Below are 22,512 nucleotides of genomic sequence, written 5' to 3' on the forward strand. Positions count from 1 at the left end.
ATTGCCTTTCTATTTCATTAAGCCTGCCGTTGTCTGATGGAGGCATCAACCGTATCAACAGACCCACAGTGTATTTTGTCAAAAGGAAATGCCCAATGTAGCCTGGAAAGTCGCTCCGAGGACTCCACMATTTACAAAGCAAATAAACAAATAAAGAGTATCATCCTCGGAACGCCCACCAAAACAAAATAGCTCTTCCACAAGGAAGAGGCTACAGGACAGTGTTTACAAAATCCTCATTAAGGACGCTGTGAGATAACACACAAGCTACTGCATCACACAAAGTTAAAGGGAAGACAAGCATACACACACACGCACACAAACACACGCACGCACACACGCGCGCACGCGCACCACAAACAGACCATAAGCACTGTGCAATGCGTAGCCCACCATATCATAGATAAGGGACAGAAACCCAGAGCTGGGAAGAGAGGTGAGCACAGACAGCGTCTGACTGAGGAGAGGACGCAACAGAGATGAGTCGGACAGACAAACACGAGCCTTGGCTACCCTGTCACCGCAACCACCGTCCTGTTGCAAGGAACTTCAAAAGGTGCGCATGAGAATAAACATTGTGACATCTGGAGAGGAGTACCAGGAGAACACAAGCCCATAGAGAAGTTCACGTTGGTCAATGCAAGGGTCAACATTTCTTCAGGTGTTGCCAGGGAACAAGAACTGTCTCAGGTCATAGGTGAACTGACCAGAACTAAATTAAACTTTTGGACAATTACAGCATTGTTTTTTGGTCTTCTTGCTCAAGCTCCTCCACAGGCCATTGGCATAAAATAGGTTGCTGCAGATTTTTTTCTCCCATGGCGAGCATTTGGGTCTCTCAACTGGGAACCATTTGCACATCCAAGACTTTGTTCTTGCTGATTTCCTTCCTGCTGCTCCGGGAGCCTCGCTTTGGAAAAGGCAACCCCATCTCTAACGCTCATCCGAGGTATCGTCCTGATCCAGGACTGGGGGACGGGCATGGAGGTGTGGTGGATCCATCACCGTTGGATCAGGACAACAGCTCAAAGATGAAAAACCTACTGGAGAGCCTGAAGGAGCAGTTTCTGCGGACGTTCAACCTGTCCGGACTGGGTCCTTCAAATCTGTCTGCTGGAAGCGCACGAGAGGATCCACCCGAGTACATGATGGAGCTTTATAACCGCTTTGCTAATGACCGCACTGCCATGCCCACAGCCAATATTATTCGCAGCTTCAAAAATGAAGGTAAGTTTTTGCTCCTGTTTTTGGAACTGTTTAAAAATAGGTGAAAGTTCCCTTTCAAAATCTATAACCTAGAGAGAATTCCATAGTGCACATTAGGGAGAAGGAGTTGCTTGTATTTATGGCAAGTGTTTGCTTTCCATACACTTGTTCCCAGATACAATGATCAACTTAACTTTGAAATTAAGCATAAAAAAGAATCTGTTTTAGTTACAATTATTCCAAAAAGACTGCTATGGATACCAATTATCATTCCACATGTAATTTAATAATGCTTTTCCTCTAAGCTTGTACAAGTGTTAGCTATACAAGTTGCGGACACTACTTTAACTACAATACCAGCAAATGCTCTTTTAAGAAAAAAAAATTTGATGAAAGTTCTGAGTTTTGTTTAGCTTTATACAGGAGTAAGTCAGAGAGTAAATGTATCTTTGCTTTGGGATGAAATTTGTCTATAACTTCAGCTCAAATGTAGTTATACAGAAGGAACAACACAGAGCTTTAACTTCGAATTTGTGTTTTTGTCCAGATTCAAATCCCAGTGTTGTGGGAGAAGGAGGGGTGAGACGTCACCCACTGCTCTTCAACGTGTCAATCCCCCATCATGAACGCATCACAGCAGCTGAACTACGCCTCTACACTCTAGTCCAGACTGACCGCCACCTTTACGCCGGTGTTGACCGCAAGGTCACCATCTATGAACTGACATCGCACGACTGGCTTAACATGACCGATGAAAAGACGGCGCGGGGAGATGAGTTTGCAGGGGTGGAGGAGCGAACTGAGTTTTTGGAACTGGCTTCACGCCAGGTGTTTGGGACAGATAACGGTTGGGAAGCTTTTGACCTCACTGCCGCTGTGCAGCGTTGGTGCAAATCTGATGGAGCAACAACACACCGTTTAGAAGTACAGATTTCCAGCATCGCTGATGACGAAAATGTTGAGAGTACGAAARAGACCAGCAAAGATGAGGCTCCACTTGAAGGTGACATGAGGATTGAAAACAGCCCAGAGGAAAAACATAAACCCCTTCTGATTGTCTTCTCTGATGATCAGAGCAGTGATCACCGTGACGACAGGCGTGAGCTGAATGAGATGATAGACCATGAGACGTCTAGTGCTGTTCTGAATGACTTCGGGACAGACCTGGGTGGGCTGTGGGGCGAGGACGAGAGTGAGGCTGAACCAGATGAGGAAGACCTCATCCAGATGCGTTCCAACCTGATCTATGACACAGCGTCCCGCATTCGTCGCAACGCCAAAGGAAACCACTGCAAGAAACAATCTCTGTACGTAGAGTTTAAAGACATTGGCTGGGATAGCTGGATCCTCGCACCCACTGGCTATGACGCCTTTGAATGTGCTGGCGTTTGTTCATACCCATTGACAAAGCACGTCACACCTACCAAACATGCCATAGTCCAGACACTGGTGAACATCCACAGTCCCCAGAAAGCAACACGAGCCTGTTGTGTGCCAACCAAGCTGGATCCCATCTCCTTACTCTACCTGGATGACACAGGCGTGGTCACTTACAAGTACAAGTATGAGGGAATGGTAGTAGCTGAGTGCGGCTGCAGATAGTCCCCTCTTTCAGACATTCAAACTTTCTGTAAAGTCTTACCACAACAGGAAGGATACTAAACACCAGCGGCAAGAAATTGAGCTGAGGTCTTTGAGAACTGAAAGGGACAATGATTGAAATCTCTTTAAGGTTTTTTTTTCTGTGAGACTAGGAGTGCTCATTTTAAACTGATGAACATTTGTGCACTGCAAGTGGACAAACATGTATATTGTACCGTAAAGTAAAGCAAGTACTTCATCTTGTAGAGGAAAGGTATGAACATTAGTCACTATCTGTCATGCAGCGGAGTGAAAGTAGAACTGTGCAACAGATCTACAGTCAGTGTGGTATCCAGTGATGGAAAGGTATGCTCTCATACCCACAGTGGTGAAAGAATTTCTCCAAGTACTGAGCCTCTTACAGTTTATGCAGACTGGTGGGAACTAGTGGGTCATTCATCCTCCTTCCTCTTTGTTCCCCTGACATCTGTCTTCCTCTCCACTTATCTCTGGCCTCCCCGTGCAATGCAAACACTAATCAGCACTTCATGTGCCCTGGTGCAAAGCAATGGCCTGCCTCCGGCAACCTGACAAGCCATGAACTCTCCAGGCCCAGCTCCTGWCTTCTGCCACTGCCTGATACGTGAGCTCTGTGCAAGGGTCTGGTTGGTAGGGTTGTTTATCTCAACCTTGCTTTCCACTTCACATGACTATTTTCCACCCCCCAGAGCTACAGTGATAGCAAGGTGTTGGAGGTTGAGAAACATGTACATCAGTTGCGTTTGGGGCAACTTTTGATGTGGCGGGGCCATGGGAGAGTGGAGAAGGGGGCCAAGGGTTGTCCATGCTCCTTGGTAACCTTTTCAACTAACTGACCCAAGTTCGTGTGACTCTGGCAGATCTACATCCAAGTAATCCATTACTTTCTTGGACATCTTTTTGGTTAAAAACTAAGTTTGAAGAAAATGTGGCATAGTGGCCAGACTGTCACAATATAAAATGCCCTAAACAAATACTTTTTGTTATAAGCCATTTGATATGTCTGCTGCTTTTGTCAAATAAAATACTATTTATTGTTCTAATTTATTAATTTCTACAAGAGAGTAAATGATTATATATGTACATTTGTAAGTGAGAGTAGAGAATATTTTATGTTTATGACAATGCAATTGCGGCACAAGTAAAATCTGTTGGGAAGTGATATGGTAACAGTTTGTAAAACAATAAAAAAAAAAGTACTCAAATCTCTGCTTGTCATGCATGTTAATATTTGGAGCTAGCATTTCTCAGAGAAATGAAGTTTGGATGTTAGCCATGACTGATATATTTTCTTGCATTCACAAACATCACTCAGAGCGGTCTCGAACTGTCAACTGTCTTTGCTGTTATATCAGGACGAGGCTGTTGGAGCAGACACAGAAGGCATTGCTGACATTCAGATCATTCATACCACCGATATCAGCTCAAAGGTCATAGTTCATGTGCAACACACTAACAGAGAACCATGGGAAAATAAGTGGAAGCCATTCTAATGAACAAAAATGGGTGGCCTCTTATGTGCACTAACTGGTGCAAATAATTACGCCTCCCCATGCTGTTTGGAATAAGTCACTAAACAGCAAGTGGTAATATTTCTGACTGTATGTAAAGAGTACTGGCAGAACCTTGCAAGAGTGTTTTTTGATTGTTTGGGTTTTTTATCTTCACARACTGGGATAACTGCAGCTACCACTGACCTGTTACTAGTCCTTAACTAGTTTTCTTCCAGCATGATGTTGAAACATCCCATTAATCGGGATGGTGTGTGTGACCACCGTTCAGCTTTGGCCCCACATGACCAGACTATATTCTCCTAGAATTTCACTGTCTTGTTTAAATCTTCTGCAGCAAACTTTCTTCAGCAGTGAAGTCTTGTGCAGTGAGTGTGCATATAAGCAATTGTATTTCAGTGAATTACTATTGCTAGTGTTTTAATTAGAAAAACTGAACTTGCAACTTCTAGAACTTTTTGAAGCTTTATAGAAGAACTTATAGTTTCTTATACATCACTTTAAATGAAGGGACACATGGCCACGGATGCTTATGGTAAAATTATGTTCTTTTCTGATCTGGAATATCTTCACTGGTGGTCATTTAAGCACTCAAAAGTTTTGATATGTAGTTTTAAAAATTTCCCTAAGTATATTTTTGCAAAATTAAGATTTTTTTGGGAGTGTTTTTTTTTTTTTTTACTCTACATTTTAATCATTCAACTTAATGTAAAACTGTTGGTAATCAGAAGCTTGTTCATGGGACATCAGTTAATATTAAACTATACTGAGTTGCACATGGCAACAGGAATGCTTTGTAAATATTGACACATTTTAGTTTGCTTCTTCTTGGCTTTCTATGACCTTTTAAATATTTTTCCTTTATGCATTCAGTACTTACTGCCTGCGTAAAAAAACCCAGCAAAAAACAGCTACTGTACAGTCCGGTAATTATATAATCTGAATGGAGTCTTCCTACAAACTGTGTGGCAAAAGTCCAAAAAGACAAGAGTATGAATATTTCTGAATGGAAAGAGTTGGACACTAAGAGACCTCTAATGTTAGAGCAAAGGCTGTCTTAAAATGGCTAATGACTAAAGGGTCACAACCTTATYGACTGTAACAAGTCAAGAGCTCAGCTATTTCAGGCTCTCTAATTGAATATTTACAGAACTCTAGAAGAAATATGAATCTGGCCTTTGTCTCCTGATTTCAACCGTACAGGGGGCATGTTGAAATGGGAAGTTAGCAGCATGTGGTCTGATGATAAGGACGGCTGGAGTGTGACCTGGGTTTTTTCAAGCTCTTGTTTTGAAGGGCCTGCATGTGTCAAAACATTCGAGGCTGTCCGCGTGTTTTTACACGGCAGCTTGCATCCGAACTCACCCAACATGACATGCTCAGCAGGAGCGCAAAGGACAGCGAGTTAGCAATCCAGACAGAAGCGACTGTGCAGACACTTACAAAGTGTTTTGTAATCCAGAGATTCTCCCCCGGCTGACATCATGATGCCTGCTGCTGGACTTCRACGTGCCTCTCGCTGTGAACGTGTTTTTCTGGTGTGTGCCACCCAAAGCTGCATGACTCGCCCTAAAACTCTGACGTTTGGTCTGTAATAGGGCCTGATTGTTTCCTGCTTTGGGTCCTGTTCTTTATCGTTTCATCTCTCGGCAACTCCACCACCCAAGCAACTCATCTCTCACTCTGTTCTAGAAACTTTGTTTTTCTTTCTCAGGAAAAGGACTTTTTTTCTCTCAATCCCTGCTCCATGTTCACATCCAAAATCACCTCCGAATGTTCCAGCACTTTAACAGTTTCCATTTGTTGTTGCGTAATTTATTTGAACTTGTATAAAGCGCTGGTAATGACACACAGATGTTGTGTTTTGTCTAGGCAAAGTTATACAACTCCGAGAGATTTCTTAAGCAAAATAAGTTGTTTCTGTGGTTTTTTTACTTTCATTTGGCAGTACAAGTAATGCTTAAATCCATTCCCTGGAGAAACTGAAAATATTGCAATGATTGTATGAAGGATTGTGAGAATTGCCTTTTTAAAGGAGCATTAGAAAAGCCACAGTTGTGCTTTTTTTTTTTTTTTTTTACAGAATATTTACTATGTATATTGTCTCGAGTACTTTTCAAGTAAGTGTTGAAAGGTTATCGTTCAAAGAATGCATTAAGGTTTCAGTCCATCCACCAAAGACTTAAACAAAACTCTAAATATCGAAATATTTCAACAACGATAATTATAAATGACCGAAAAAAGCAACAACAAAAAACAATATTAGAAGTTTGCTACTTACATACTCCCCCACTTCGTCAATTAACCGAGCAAAGAAAATGGCGTCGGCGGGATTCTTCCAGAAGCTTCCACTGTCTGTGTTGAAAACCATCAACACCCTTAATATTATGTTATCACATTTGTATTGAGTTATTTATTGTGTATACAGCACCAAAGTCTCAACAATGCACTCTAATATGTGCTAACACTGAAATTTTAACTCTGGCGATGTTGCTGTGCAGTTCATATTTTAGTGTAAATCTAGGTTAGCATGTCCCATAAAATGAAGCTAAGGGCTTGTCTGACACAGACCAAGAAAAAAAATCGGACATATTTTGTCTTAAAACTAAACGACCGCAATCTTAAAATCTTTACTGCTAATAACTACTACGAAAAAAGCCAAGACTAATGCTGACCTAAACAACTCCAGTCTCATAATAAAATCTAATAACCGTAGTGTATGAACATTTAAACTATCGTCACATTAGTACTGGTTGATTATTCACACAGACAGTAATAATTACTTACATTGGAATCGTAGGTACGGTGCAGCCAGCACCGATAATCTTCCTGTGGGAAACGCATACTCTGAACTGAACATGTAAAGTACTTCCGGTCAGCGCGTCAGCTTAAAAGAAAAGCTATGTAAAATTAAATAAAATAGCATTCAATAAGACAGATTTCCCCACCCCACTCCCGGTTATGCTGATTTACTTTATAAAAGCAAAATGTATCTAAATCTGCAACATGTAACTTTTAAAAAATGTGTTGCTTTTTTAATGTTACATGATATTACCGCTATGTTTTGACAGTATAATTTAAGACAGATAATGAATGAAAAAAATCAAGCCAAAAAATAATTCTCGCAGAGCTTACACTACTAGCTGCAGAAATACACTACTAAGTCAAAAACAACGAATCAGAGCCAAGAGAAGTGTCTTACTCTCAATTAMGCTTGTGTACATGCTGCTCAGACCTTCCGCATCGTTCTCTGCTACTTTGCAGCTGGTTCATCACAGCCTGTCAAGAATGCTAAGGCTAKTAAGTATAGCCTCCGATGATGGCGGATAAACGGTTTTCCTGGAGCGATAAGTTGTTTCTCTACCATAAACACATTGAGCAGCATGTACACAAACATAATGGACAACACTAAAACCATCATCCTGGATCTGATTGGTTGTTTCTGGTTGGGAGTGGTACATTTATTGGAGGAGTTTGATCTTTTCACAGATTATTATTACTTCAAGTCATATTAACAACAGAAATGTAATAGTGTGTAAAAGCCAATTGAACATTGAAATCCTTCAATATTTTCCGGCTGCTTTAAGAAGTTCATTTAGTAACTAAAGCATCTGAACGTCCACGTTCCATCTGTCTCCTCTGATCTTCCTGGTCTGCTGTTCTCAGTTTTCCATTTCTTTTTTTACCCGGGTGCTTCTCCTACTGCACCGTGGTCCCGTTTCCCAGACCTCTTACCACATGTTTTGAATCTGAATGTTGGCTCCTTTTCAGAAGAGTCGTCATCTCATTTTCTATCCCTTGCAGTGATTTATTTTTTTTTTTGCTCCTCAGCATTAACCTGTGATTTTTACGTTGCATTTGTGCATTTTCATCAGGAGACGCTTGGCGTTCTCTGGGTAATTCTGTTTTTAACTGTTTACATGACTCCATCTTTCTGTCTTTAGGCATGACGAATCAGCATTTTTTTTTTCTTCCACGCAGCATGTATCGTATTTTGCTTTCGTAACTCAGCTCAGAGCTGTGGAAAGCTTCCACAGCTCTGAGCTTTTTCCCATCCTTCTACAACGTGAAAATCGCAGGCGTGCCAAAATCATGAGTATCCATGAACTGCCTCCCACAATCCAAACTGAATAATAACAATAATAATACTGTGGCAGGCTCAACTGTTTTTGCATAACTGTCATTGTGCAAGAGACAGAAACATCAGGTAATGAACATGTGGTTTTTACTGCAAAGTTAAGTCTTCCGTGGAAGTGGTTGGATGTGAAATGACAGCGGATAGCCACAGGACATCTGAATTATTATTAGAAACTGAAGGCAAAATATGAAACTCAATATTTGATTTGCCTTCTCATACTACAACTGTACTCATAATCTGAAAAAATATATTTATTACAGCAAAATAAGGTCAGTCTTAAGAAATGTCCTTCTTCCTTTCCCCATTATCCTCCTCTAACATTTTGTTAGATGAAAGATTTCCCAATTTGTTTCGACATTAAATTGCTTCATATTCTAAACACAACACAAAGTCCTTAGAGACTGTTTTTTCTGGACAAAAAAAAAAGTCTCTAAGTTAAATGTTGGGGCTTTTTTTGTTTTGTTTTAGAATTATGGCTTAGGCTTCGCCTCCTTTAAAGCTTTAAAGAGGCCGTATTACGTAAAATCAAATTTTGTTAACTTTACATCACGTTGTTATTCCCTCCATTCAGCTGTGCCAAACACCTGGTTGGACCTGGTGCGCCTTCCAGAATGAATCTCCTCCTAAAAAACACAGAGCAGACCCCTCTTGTGACTCACCCTCTCTGCTCCTTCAGACTAGCCAGCATCAATCAGCAAACACCTGGTGAAACTGAGCATCTGCTGAGCTCGTTATGAGCCATTTCTCAGAGCATCGCTGGGAAAAACGTTGTTAAAGGATTAATAGAGGAACCATGTTGTGACAAATTCATGAAGGTGGAGCTTCAGAAAGAGCAGGAGTTTTCAAAGAGACAGAGACCCAATTTCAAGGTGTTAAATTAGGAAGTAAAATTTCTTTTAAGTCATATTTTATATAAATAACGTTTTTATAACAACTGACGTTAGCGTTATACGGCCCCTTTACGGATTTGGGCCTGAAAGCAGATATTTTGATGCAGTCTGAACCAGAAAAAGATGCGACAACGGATCTTTTCCAAACTTACAGCAACAGTAATAGTTTGATTTTTTATTTAAATGTATGTTATATGACATTATTATCAGTTTTCTTACAGTAAAGAGACATGTGCCATGCTGATGTGAGTTTGTAGGGAAGTGAAGGAACTCCAAGGCTAACAGTGACTCAGATGCTAACCAAAATCACTCAAACTGAAAATGTTTACAATCGGCTGATTACAAATCCATCGGGATCATTTTCCAAAGAAACTTGGAAAAGCAGAAGAATGCACCTCCTTGGATGTCGGCTGCAAAACAAAACTTTAATTTTGTAAATTTTAGAAGCTTATTTTTTTTTCTGTTCAGTGGCAGGTTTGGATACGTGCGATGTGGCTCACCATTGTTCTGTCAGGGAGCAGCATGAGAGATCAAAAGGGGAGAAAATGAGAAATCATCTGTCAGTTAAGGCAATGAGCAACTTTATGTTGCTTTTGTAAGTGTGCCATCCGTGGGGACTGGGCGCCCCCCTGTGTTGTGCAGCTGTGAAAGCACAACAGGGGCTGAAGACAGAATCGGACTTGCCGTTTTCTATGCTGCAACGGATTAAATTTCCATTTTACACTTTTTCTAATTCATCTGAAATCCTGTATGTTTAGTTATAAATCACTGAAGCAACATAATCTGAACAAACCTGAGCTGGATAAATCTACTCATGACAAGGTATTTAGATCAGAGTTAGAGATCTATAAAACTTTTATTCATTTTGTGAAAATACAAAATATAAAACAAAGCATTTTTGACACTTTTTTGCATCAATACAAATTTGGCAGAAAGTGGATAAACATGTAGGAGGAAAACCGCTGATACTAGCTGCATGGTAAACAGCACAAGATGTCGTTAATTTAAAACGAACAAACTTTGGTGAATGATGTCCCATTTCATAGTAAGCATTTGAACCACATGATTGAATTTTAAAAGACAAGAGTTACTGAGAGCAGAGGTAGATTTAAAAAAAAAACACTGATGGGTTTGAACTTTTAGCTGCAGATGATTACAATAAAATATTTTGGACTTTCTCTATCCTCATAAATACATACATATACATCCTGTGTACTCATCTACTGTGTCAAAAGAACCATTTAAAAATATCGGTGATGTTAAGGAAATGTTAGCTGCATTTATTCATCTTAGAGATGTCGTATGTCAGTCTTCCCGCTGCCAACAAGCCAAAAGAAACATGCCTTCATATGAGTACACAATGATAACACCCCTCCCCACGCACACACGCAGACACAAACAGGTATATGGCAAATTCACGATTCACTTCATGACCGTCCTGTCGTGTCTCTTCCTGAAATAGGAACGTGGCTCTATGTATGTCCCAAAGAAATGATCCCAGTGTGTGAAGTAGGGGGCAAAGTTTTTACTCTGCTTCTTGTGATGTGTTTGGTGGAAGGGGGCTCCTCCCATGCAGGGAAGTATTCTGTGCAACGCCCATGGCAGGTTGTATCCGCAGTGGTCCTCCACCGCCAGCCAGCTGTTGAGAAAGTGGAAGAGGACTTCGCTAAGTGGATGGCAGCCCAGCATCCAGGCGCTGCCCAGGGCCAGCAGCAGGAGCGACAGCAGTTCAGCCGAGCTGGCGTCCTGCGCCGCCAACGCAAAGGGAACGTGGTGCTGGTGGTGCATCTGGTGGACGGCCCGATACAACCAGGGAACCCTAGTTGGGGAAACAAAAACATGTTGGTCTCAGTTTGTTGTCCATTCAACAATCCACTGTGGAGGTTTGGTCAGAGATCAGAGAGACTTTGACATGTGTCAAACTCAAGGCCCGGGGGCCAATCTGGCTCGCCGTAGCTTTTTATGTGGCCCTCTAGACTCCACGTTACATCAATAAGTCCATCCAGTTTTTCACAAATCTGCAAAATTCACACAAAATCCACAGATTCCTACATTTTTTTCAAATTTTTGCTGCAATTTTTTCCCCTCAAAATTGGCCATAAACATTTGGTCTAAGCGACAGCTGTCTCAGCAGTACCTGATATCAAGCTATACTCCGTGACCGATATGGCAATTAATAAAAAGTCATATTTAACATTATACATTGGTGCAAATGTGGTAAAAATTCCTCACAGGTATTTCTAATTTAGCACAAACAAAATCTGTGATTTTGATCTCAAACAAAAACATTAAAACAATCAAGAAATCCTGAATGGACTGACCAGTGTGAAAAGATGTTCAATATTATTTAATTTTAAGAAACACTTACTGAATGCTGAAACAAACAGCTATTTAATGATATTTAAACCGTTTAGTGGGTTTTATCAATACATCCTGGCACAACGGGCCCTTTAAGAACATTCAGATTTTTGAAGGGGCCCAAAATGAAAATGAGTTTAACATCCCTGGCATATGTGCTCAAAATAGGTATGCACTTTTTTCACTTTCAACCCCAATATCTGAGGGTACGTATTTTTTAATAGTCACTGCTTTTGAATTCGTCTAATCTGCTGTTATATAATAACTTTATGGTTCCTACATGTTCATAATAAATACTCAAACATAAAGTAAAGCATGATGTTTTAAACCTTTTTCTTCACATGTTATGTTTTCCTCCACGAAGACTAAGTTCTAGAAAACACAAAACCTCCATCGTTTTGTCTGTTTTTTTCCATAACAAAAGCAGCGTTTCGTCAGCATAACATTATATGAGGTGATAGTTTTGCATTGTTTTTCTGTAAAAAGTCTTAAGAGGTTTGATATTAAAACAAATATTTCACTTGGATGTTATTAATTAGGTTTTAAGTGCACTTGTCAACAGCCACAGGCCCATTTACATCTTGTAAACACCTAACAGGAGCAACATTTTGTCATCTGCAAAATATTACAAGTATCAAGAACATCCTGTTATAAAGTGATGCTGTAAAACTGGTTGCTTACATTGACTAAACCCTCATTGTTTGGATACTTATCCAAAATAGTGTATCAAGAGTACAGATAGGCTGTTAGCATCTTTTTACTTGTTTTTATTTTTTTTTGTTTGCTGTTTTTTTTTCTCCTTTGCAAGTCATGTCTTGAAAATTCAGGCATCCCATATGGACAAGCTGGTTGCCTGCATTTGCTAGTTAGAGCAATATTATGAAGCAAGAGGACATTATCTGTTTATTTTTAATGTAAAATAAATTTTGTCCTCAAATTTCTGATAAAAATCAAGTTTTACTTCCCAGCAAACAACCATCATTACAAAGTTTTGATCTTTTGATTTGCACACACTGTTATGATGTAACATGTATGTAGCCTGTAAGGCAGTGGTCCCCAAGCTGCGGCCCGCGGGCCGGATCCGGCCCGCCTCCACATTTGGCCCGGCCCCCTGAACAATACCAGAGAGCATTCAGATTTTTTTTATATATTGTATTGTCCGGTTTATATGTGGATTTTTCTTCAACCACCAGGGGGCTCTTTAGCAGGAAGTGTGTCCTGTAAACTGTGGGTGTTTTGTTTTGCATGGCATTGCTGCCATCTGTTGGACTTTTAGGGAACTGCTTGACTTTTATGTTATTTAAATCAGTACGGTTGTTTGCTAGAGGTAGAGCAGATGAACACACGTGTTTGTTATGAACGCCGCATTCCAGGTTTCCCCCAATGAAATATATACTAGTCAGTCCCAGTGACCGTTTCACTAACGGGTTTTGCAATTTCCGGCAGCGCAGGTGACAAACGTGTAACACTTTTTCTGTTACACCAGAGCAGAGCAGGGAAAAGTTATGTGGCCCTCATAGGAAAAAGTTTGGGGACCACTGCTGTAAGGGGTGGTACTGTAGTGGTTTCCACACAATAAGCTTATCTAGAAATGGTCTCTTAGATCCCAATCAGTGGTGTGCAGAACCATTAGATGTTAACAGGAATCAGATCATTTTAAGCTGTTTCCTGTTGGAAACTCAAAATCTGATCTTTTTCTGTTCCGCACCTACACGCTTTGATGTGGAAATTATTAGAGCGAAAAGGAGGCGTGTTAAAAGCAGCAGATGAAACCTATGAGAAGCTTAAGTTTTTTTTTTTTAAGGAGTGTTGGCTCAAGCTCTTAGAAAAGATAACAGAAAATGAAACACATTACAGAAAAGTTGCTCTGTTGGGACAGAGTTGACTCAGTCATCAGGAAATGAAGTCAGACGCTGCAGCTACTCCCTGTGTCAATCATTTTCTTTTTTTGAAATAATTGAAAATTCTCGTTAACTTCAGATTTAAAACCCACATAATGGCATAAATATTTAATGGTTGCTTACTAAAGAAAGGCTTCTATATGGTAATATAAATTGAAGATTTTCTTTTCTCTCAAAAGTTTAATTACTTAATAATTACTGTTTAATTATATTAAATAATCAGCGTACATTATATTATCAGGTAAAAGCTTAGTGGATACACTCACTTTATACAGAGTAAGGGAGATGAGCTCTGTCTCATATTAGTATTTGTGAATTTTCAGTGTCACGTTAAGACAATTCTGGCCTGATGTTGAGAAAATTACTGTTTCATTTTGCTACTACGGACATTTTATAGTTAAAGATAAATGGCTAACTTGTTCAAAAAGTAAAACTAAAGTAGTAAAACTGATATTGGCAGTTTTTGGGAAGCATATTTAGGCTAATTCTGCCCTAACATTCAATGGCAATTAAGAAGTATGATTAAAATAAATAGGAAGAGCCTCAGATAAGACATTACCAACTGTTGCCTCCATCAGTTCACACTGTTTCCCCCAAACCACATCAGAATCATTCCACATGATTCAGTTTGCTCTGAACGTGCCACAAGTAGCCGTAGACTATTTAAAAAAAATCTTATTTCTCACCTGTGCATACAGTAGTGCCATATAAAGAAGGATGTGTCGAAGACCAGGAAGCACGCGACCACCTCCACAGACAGCCGCCAGCAGGACGGGGCCAGCTCCGGCAGGCTCGGGCTGCGCAGCAGCTGGAAGAGCGCCGCGGCGGGCAGCACCGCCGTGGCGTACTTGAAGAGGACCCTCCAAAAGCACTCGTGCCACTTCCAGAGGGACGGCGGAGGGCCCGAGCCCGCCGCTATCCTCCACGAGCGGACGCGCTGACACACGCCTCCCAGCGCGTCCAGCACGAGGAAAGGTGAGCAGAGCGCGAGGTGCGTGAGGAAGGCGCAGGACGCGGCCAGGTACGGGGAGAGCAGGATCTGCTGCTGCCCGGCTCTCACGCTCTCCCACAGTCCCTGTAAGACGGGCGCGTCCGCATGCCCGAGGTCTGCCACGGATTCGTTCATCACGGTGTAAGCACGGCGTGGGTCACTTTACATCATCTCCTCGCGCGGTCCTGCCTCTTCCAGCGCCAGAGTGATTACTGTGTGCTCTTCCCTCTGCTCAGCTCAGACTCTACCCGGAGTAGGAGGGGCCCCGGATCCGGGCCCACGCTCTAGGTGTCATGGTAAATTCCTTTATTACAGCTGTACCTGAAAGCAGCACCACCCAAGGCTGGAATTGTCGGGGATTTTTTAATATGGAGGCGCGGCACATGATGGTATCATGTTATGTAATCTGACATCGCCGAAAACTCATCTATTATCTCTGAATACAGAAATAAACCCTCTTCTGAGGTAAAAGAAACATGCCTCAACGATTTCCCCTTCCTATCGGATGCTAACAGATGCCATCAGACATCCGACACGCTCTACTTCACAGCTGAAACCATAAATTTACATAAAACAAATAATAATAAAAAAAAAAAAAAAAAAAAAATTCCACACTGTCTTGAGTGTCAGTCTTGAGTTAAATCAGAGCAAAAATGTGTCTTTTTACTTACTATATATAAACGTCTGGTTTCAACTGTACTTTCAAACGATAAAATCAGTTCTTGAGAAAAACTCTACAGCTCTTGTGCGAAAAGTACATTGAAAACAGACCCCGATTTAGACTGTTTTCCGCTACAGGGTTAACTCGAGAGAGTGCCGACTGACACTAATTACACCCACACTTTTCCACAGAACATCTGCACTCAAAGCTTCCCCAGCTGTTTTTTTTCTTTTTAGTTCCTTGGAAGTCTTTTGCTTGGATTTTCTCTGATAATATGATGTTGATAACGCTGTCAAAATATGCTGAAAACCTTAAATTAACCCAATGTGTCATTGGATCTTTTAGCAGGATGAATACAACAGAACGCACGTGTAACCCAACAACTGCCCTTAAATCCCGCCTTTGCTGCTCCATTGGTTAGAGTGACAGTCAGTCACACAGTGCATTCAGCCAATTAACACACCTGAGGTAGTTATTGAGGCCTGCTCCAGCTTTCCCAGTCAGGTGTGAGGGGGAGAGCTGGAGACAAAGGAGTGACAGATCTGAACATCCAGTGAACTTGGGAGCCATGAAGCTGTCATGCACTGAACTATAAATGGAATTGGCCAGGTGACCCTTTTTAGGGTTAAAGGATGGCGAGCTTATGAGAACTGGCTGGGGTCAGGAGAACCTGAGATTCACTCCATACTGGTCTGGTAAGAGGCTGATGGTCTGTATTATTTCCCCCTCCATTTCATCATTCAGACACACAATCCACTATTCATCTCTTCATCTGAAACGACTTGCGCTTGGACATTGTCATCTCAAATATCTAGACAATTCAACTACGGACTTTTCGAATGTGTGTCGGTCAGACACTGTGCTGACCAGTGGGGGAATTTAAGATGGTTGTGCACAAATGTATGGAAGATTTACTGCAGTACTGTGTATATTTATTTTGTATGTATTATTTTGGGTTCTATGTATGTTTGTCTTGTGGTGGTCACTTTAATTTTCTCTTTAAAATACATGGTATTGAAAGCAGTTATTCTTTTGCATTGTTTTTATTGATTACTGACAACAGCTCCAGTAGACGAATTTAGCCTTCTGATATATCCCACCTAGTCCCTTCGTACATTAAAAAGTGCTACTTTCTGAATGTTTTCTCCACTTTGAACTCTACTGGAGGTGGAACTAGATATAATTGAATCTCTTTTTGCTCACAGTTCTCACCTTCTCTATAGTCCTCAGGAGATTCTTGCCATTTCTTGGTGTGTTGACGTTGTCTAGGGTTTTGTGACTGGAACTGTCTCAGTTGGTCTTTCAGAATCTGTCATAGGGAGAAAACCATATGGAAGAAGATCTCTGTGTAGAGTGCGTATTGGGCCATCTTTGCACTCTGGTTTTACTGTATAAACTGGGAGGTTTCCAGCACACTTCACCGCTACAAATACATCCTGTTCCCATTTATCACAGTTTGTGTTTACCTCTGAGACTCGCATTCCGCACAAGTACTCGATCTCCAACTTCCAGCTTGGATAGTAGAACCCGCTGATCGAACCGAGTCTTGTTTCTTTTAGCACTTCTGGCAGAGTTCTTTGATGCTATCTAACTTTCTTTCAACCGTGACTTCAGGTTCTGTACATACTGCGAATCTGATGGACATTTCTCTTCACAGACAGGAAGACCAAAAGCAAGATCAATCGGGAGTCGAGGACAGCGTCCAAACATAAGTTCATAAGGACTATATCCTGTCATTTCTGGTACAATTGTACGCATGAACGAGAGGTTTAACATATTCTTTCCATTTTGACTTCTGTTTTGGTTCAAGGGTTCCTAGTATTGCTAGGAGTGTACGATTAAACCTTTCTACAGGGTTTCCTCTGGGATGGTATGGTGGTGTATGACACTTTTGGATTCCTGTCATAGCACACAGCCCTTTTATCAGTTTGGACTCAAAATCAGAGGCTTGATCTGAATTTAGTCTTCTGATATATCCCACCTAGTCCCTTTGTACATTAAAAAGTGCTACACATGACCAAGCTAACACTGAAATGAATCACATTTCAATCCTATGAACAAAATGTGTGGGATGAGTCAAAGTGAAGCAAGACTTTCGTAGGAGGCTAAAAACTTTTCTCACAAAAAATCTGCTTCTGAAAATGTTTTTTTCCCCCTCTACTAAATGAATACTCAACTTACAGGTTGCTTTTATTCTCAAATGTAAGATTATGAGACTGAAATATAAGCAAAACTTTATTCATGGACCACATTTCAAGACATTAAAGTGCCATGTCTCTTCAGAGTTTCAAGTCATTAGACATTTTTCATATCTGACAAAGAATCTGAATAGATATGAAACGTCGTACTTCAGCTGAGTGTCTTTTATGGTCGAGGAATTGTGGTCTTTTTGGAGAAGCGTTTCATAAAGCCACAGTAAAGGGTTTTCAACCATTTGTTTTAAGGATTTTTTAGAGATTTATATCTGGACATTGACCATACCAAAACATTTGTTTTTTAGTGTTTGGATCATTGTCCTACTGCAAAACCCAAGTGAGAACRATGTCAAGGATTTACCACCACAGAGCAGAAAAGCTTGTTGTACAAAAATGTTCCATTTTTGTCCCATAGAATATTTTTCCCCAACACTCTTGGGGTCCATCAAGTAATCGGAAGTTATTATGGCCACAAAACTCTTCTCATGGAAACCAAAAATGGATCCCACGGGAGAGTTTGCTCTCGGTGCTGAATCCCGAGCACTGACCTCGACTCAGATGGGGCGAAGCATGTGTTGCTTCAGACGTTACGCCTTTCTCCGTGACCTCATGGATGAGTCGAGGCGTAAATGTCAGTGGGCCCGCCCAATTAGTTTCACAACTCGAGTTTTTGCTTTCTATTTGTGGATAATGGCTTTCACTGCGGTTCGCCAGTGGCAAAACTTTAGAAAACCGCTCTTATTTTTTATATAAGTTTTTCAAGACTGATGAATGTCCGTCACTTTGTTTGTGACATTTCGACATTTCAAAATACAAATTTAAAATGAAAGACAAACGGCTGTTAGCTTTTGTGGATTTTATTGTGTTTCAAACACATGCTGAAACTCTTACTTTATCAGTAAAAAAAAAAAAAAAATTCTAGATATATTACTGCCCCTTGCCGAGAAGCTCCTTGACGTTATTTCTCAATTAAAACAGCAGATTATTGCCAGAAGACAATATGTTGATTGTACATTCATCACTGAAAGCAGTGCAATAACAATGTTTTGTTGACTCAGTGCTCGTCTCAGTCCACCTGAGACACTGGAATGAATATCAGGGCATAATCCCGTAGCTTTAAAGGGCGCCGCCTGCTAAGAAACGTGTAAATCTGGATGGACACACAATAGTTCTTTGGAAAAAAAAAACAAAAAACCCTGAATTTCGTCAATAACTCAATGCACCATGGAACCAAAACCAATCAAAAATCAAAAACAGAAGTAAACAGAAGACATCACAGCAAATGGATTTTGTTTTCTCTTTGCTCTGTAACGCAGCATTATGTTAATATCCGAAAATTTGGCTTCAAAATGTAACAATTAAAAAAGCATTATGTAATAATAAACGTAAAATGTAACGTTTTACATATGCAGCAGAACGTAGAAGGATTTTATTACCTTTTGTGCCGATTATTACAAAATGTGGAGGTAGCTTTTTTTTTCTTTTTCAAAACTATGCAATAATCACAAACTGTTCATGTTCATCCAAATCATCATACTTGTAATACTAATCACGATGCATTCAAATTGAGTCAATAAAAGCCAAACAGTTTTTTTCATTTAGTTTCCTTTTCAGACTCATATCCACTCAAGTGTTCAAGGCAAAACGATTCAAAATGCGCTCAAAGATTTCATTACATTTATGACATTAATTATCATTATTAATGACACAAAAAAATGACGCAAAGGCTGATTTTTTTTACATTAAATCATATCGTGGAGTTTTTACATAATGCGGCGTTACATGCTCCTTGTAAAGATTTTTAAAAATGCCTGTAATTTTGTCCACAGTGAAATGTTTCTATAGTCTCTGTCCACATTTATTTTTATGTTCCCTCCTTCACCTTCAGACTGATAATGCTGCCAATGATTCCTGTTGAACAATTTCCAACACAACCAGTAAAACATTCATCAAATGATTGCAGAAAAAAGTCCAGACTCAAGCAGATGACACCGGTCTAAGTTTGGATGTCCAAACTAAAGTAAAAAGCTTCTTTTCTGCTTCATAATTTAAGATGCTCTTGGCACAGTCTCCTACGAAAAACGCCATCAACACGTGTTATTCAACAGAAAAAACAGAAAAGAAGTAAAGTTTCAGCTTCACAAATCAAAGGAATTATAGATTCACTGTACACACACACACAAAAAAACAATCATACAAATAAAGCAGTGATTTAAATGAGACAGTGAGCAGCTACCGCAGTACATTCATCAAGCTTGTGCTGTCCGTTGCTGCGCTCAGGGCCCGTATTCGTCAAGCAGGTCAGAAGGAAATCGAGTCCGACTCACTACCAGATGGTGCCTCTTTGACGCCCACAAGAAAACCCCCTCCAAAAAAACACATTTTTCCAATTATGATACAGTTACCAGCAGATCTCACTGAGAGGAACAGGAAGCTTTAAAGCTGTTTTTAATTTTATTAAGGGGAATTTTCTGTTTGCTTGCATCTAAACAGACTAAAGATCACTATGCCGCTGGTAATTTCGCCAATTCGTTTAATATTCTTCCATTTGTGACGGAGGGGAAAGGGGGTCTGTCATACCATACGTCTGTAACCACCAACGGGCTGTTTTCTTCCTGGTTTGGAAGCTGATGAGTCAAAAATAATTTATATGAGCTATTCATAGTCTGCTGCTGGGTGGTTAAGTTGGTAAATGCAGAAAAATACCCAAATACAAGACGTGGTTCTGGTTTGTTTTGGTTTTGTCTGCCATCACAATCTCTTTCCGTGAATCATCTGGCCCCAAAAACGGAGATCAGTATCAAAAAATAGGGTGTCATAGGCTGGCTCAGTCTTTAGAAAGGGCTTACGAAGGCGGCAGCCCAGGGCCACAAGATTTTTGGAGGGTGGGGGGGAAATAGTTTTTTTTTTAATGGGTACTGTGCATAATCATATTAACGTCCTGGGCTCATTTCACATGTGGTGTTTTATTAATATATTATGTTTTAGTTAATTGAAACTACACTCAAATATTTGAAAATCCTCTTTTTGGGACCAAGATGAAGCCATCTGCAGATGTTTTAAACCAACTAAGTTGTACCTGCAAATGTGTGGATCTACTTATTGATGTTCTGTAATTTGCATTAGTAAAGTATTTATTTTTATTTTTTAAATCGTTTGGTATAGGAAACCAAAACTGGCTCTAGCACAGGGGTCCATACTCTTCTAAAACCAGCCCTGGTTATAGGCTATAAAACTTTTAGAATAAAAAAAACAAAACAACACCTGAGACCCGAGTACTTTTCTGACGTTTTATCTTTATAAATCATGAAAAAGTATGTAAAGTAGTTCCAGTACGTGGAAATAATTAATTTACAGGAACAAATTGGAAGTGGGAATGACTTGTAGTAAAATGCAGCATGAACTGATAAAATGAGATCCTTTAAGGTCACCAAAAGAAAGACGGCTGATGCGGTCAAACGTTTCCTCATGGGTGTAATAAGTGGGGCTTTCGACCACATTCAAACAGCCTCAGAGCCTTATCCGTCTTAATGAAGGATGACAGGCTGTAATTAAGTCTCAACTCAAGACACAAACACACATTTAAAGAGCTGCTGAGTCACAGCACAGCTTTGATCTGGCCCAGCAGGTGTTTTCCTGGGAACCCATTGTTAAAGAAACATACTCTGATCTCCATCACATATTCTTTTTAAATCCTCTCTCCTTCAAGGTCACAAAGTATTTCAAGGGCGCCTTTTTTTTTTGGTAAACTTAAAACTTCATATTGTAAAATTTTCTTCTGGCATATTATAAAGTTATGGGACGTTTAGACTTTAGGAGGCTTTTTACAAGACCGCTGGAGACGAGTTCTAGAATATTCCTTTGTTGAAATGAGTCAAACATCTACCTTAAAAAGTAAATTGTGGGATAATGTTCAGCATCTAAATTGTGAGCTATCAATCTGATGAGTACCTAAAGAAATGGCCCACAGAAACACGTTCTTTAATCCTGTTTTAATTGAGGAGCATGAACTGAAAATCGCACTTTGTTCGGCTCAGACCAACCATGAGACTCACTGACAGCTTGGCAGGCTCACAAAGTGGAACCCAGAAAAAAAGAAAAAGCTATTGACTTTGTTAAAAGGAAACAGCTACAGCAGAAAGCAGTGATTGTGTAACTGCAATGACTGTCGGTTCAACCCTAAGAAGAGAGGCAACAAAAATAAATCTTGAAAGCCATTTGTTTTGGCTGAATGACAGTCAGAATGACATGGGAGAGCTGAACATAATATCTAACCTACAGTTAAGTTTAAATGTGACCTTTTATCCAGGACAGAGTAGAAGAAACCTTGCATGAACTTTTATTTTACCTTCCAGTAGGATTCCCAGCACTGATTCTGAATTGTCTGAGAAATACTGGCCCCGGCAGCAGGTTCTGTTGGTAACGGAGAGCACCTCTGCCACCCGCAAAGAGCCCACCACTCCTGGGTGGTCCTAAGAGTCCAAGTACTTTCTTCATTAATCCAGGTCTATAACCTGATCACTAATAACGTCCAGGGCTGCGGAGGCCTTGATGGAGCTCCCCGCGGAGCCGGAGTCCACAAACATCTGAGGTATGTCGTTGCCAAAGTAGATCTTGCTGTTGGCTGCGATGGCGTTGTACTTCATCAACTGGAGGTACTCCGGAGTTAACTTCAACTGCAAGAGAAACAGCAGAGTTTAGAAAAAAGGAAGATCAGTCTGGATCGTGCGGTGCTGGCATTGGTCACATCCAGATGAAATAAACAGTTTGAACTCAATAACAGCAAAGCATTCACTGTACAGGAGGATGAGGAGGAGATATCATGCACTTTGTACTCTTATTAGGGGAGATGGGGAGCATTATTTTCTGTTGTAGGCTGAGAACAGATCATCTGTCTCTATTGACCCAAACTTGACAGTTCCCAGCTGTCAAGTTTGTCAGGAACAGTAAGTAGCCTAATGTTGCTGTTACTTAAAAATGGCTACAGGTCGGCTACACAAACAGACCAAACCAGAATTGTCATTTTATCGTAAATCTTTTG

General features: G+C 40.4%; 3 protein-coding genes across 3 annotated transcripts in view; 1 reads left to right on the forward strand and 2 right to left on the reverse strand.

Annotated features, from left to right (window-relative positions):
* The first annotated feature begins 460 nt into the window (after window positions 1-460).
* On the forward strand, window positions 461-3,977 carry bmp10 (bone morphogenetic protein 10). Its single transcript, XM_008417679.2, has 2 exons — window positions 461-1,227; window positions 1,754-3,977. Exons 1-2 carry the CDS (start codon window positions 819-821, stop codon window positions 2,806-2,808), a joined length of 1,464 nt encoding a protein of 487 aa, XP_008415901.1. The 5' UTR covers window positions 461-818; the 3' UTR covers window positions 2,809-3,977.
* A 6,225-nt stretch (window positions 3,978-10,202) lies between these two features.
* Window positions 10,203-15,184, reverse strand: ch25hl3 (cholesterol 25-hydroxylase like 3). Its single transcript, XM_008417678.2, has 2 exons — window positions 14,311-15,184; window positions 10,203-11,184 (listed from the first exon to the last, which is right to left on the reverse strand). Exons 1-2 carry the CDS (start codon window positions 14,748-14,750, stop codon window positions 10,788-10,790), a joined length of 837 nt encoding a protein of 278 aa, XP_008415900.1. The 5' UTR covers window positions 14,751-15,184; the 3' UTR covers window positions 10,203-10,787.
* A 3,584-nt stretch (window positions 15,185-18,768) lies between these two features.
* erlin2 (ER lipid raft associated 2) overlaps window positions 18,769-22,512 on the reverse strand; it is a 37,404-nt gene continuing 33,660 nt past the window's right edge. Inside the window, exon 12 of the mRNA XM_008417677.2 lies at window positions 18,769-22,147. Within this exon, the coding sequence (XP_008415899.1) occupies window positions 21,968-22,147 (180 nt within the window). The 3' untranslated portion in view covers window positions 18,769-21,967. The remainder of the gene's footprint in view (window positions 22,148-22,512) is intronic.

The sequence above is a fragment of the Poecilia reticulata genome, linkage group LG9 (assembly GCF_000633615.1).
Source record: "Poecilia reticulata strain Guanapo linkage group LG9, Guppy_female_1.0+MT, whole genome shotgun sequence".
In the NCBI taxonomy this organism is placed as follows: Eukaryota; Metazoa; Chordata; class Actinopteri; order Cyprinodontiformes; family Poeciliidae; genus Poecilia; species Poecilia reticulata.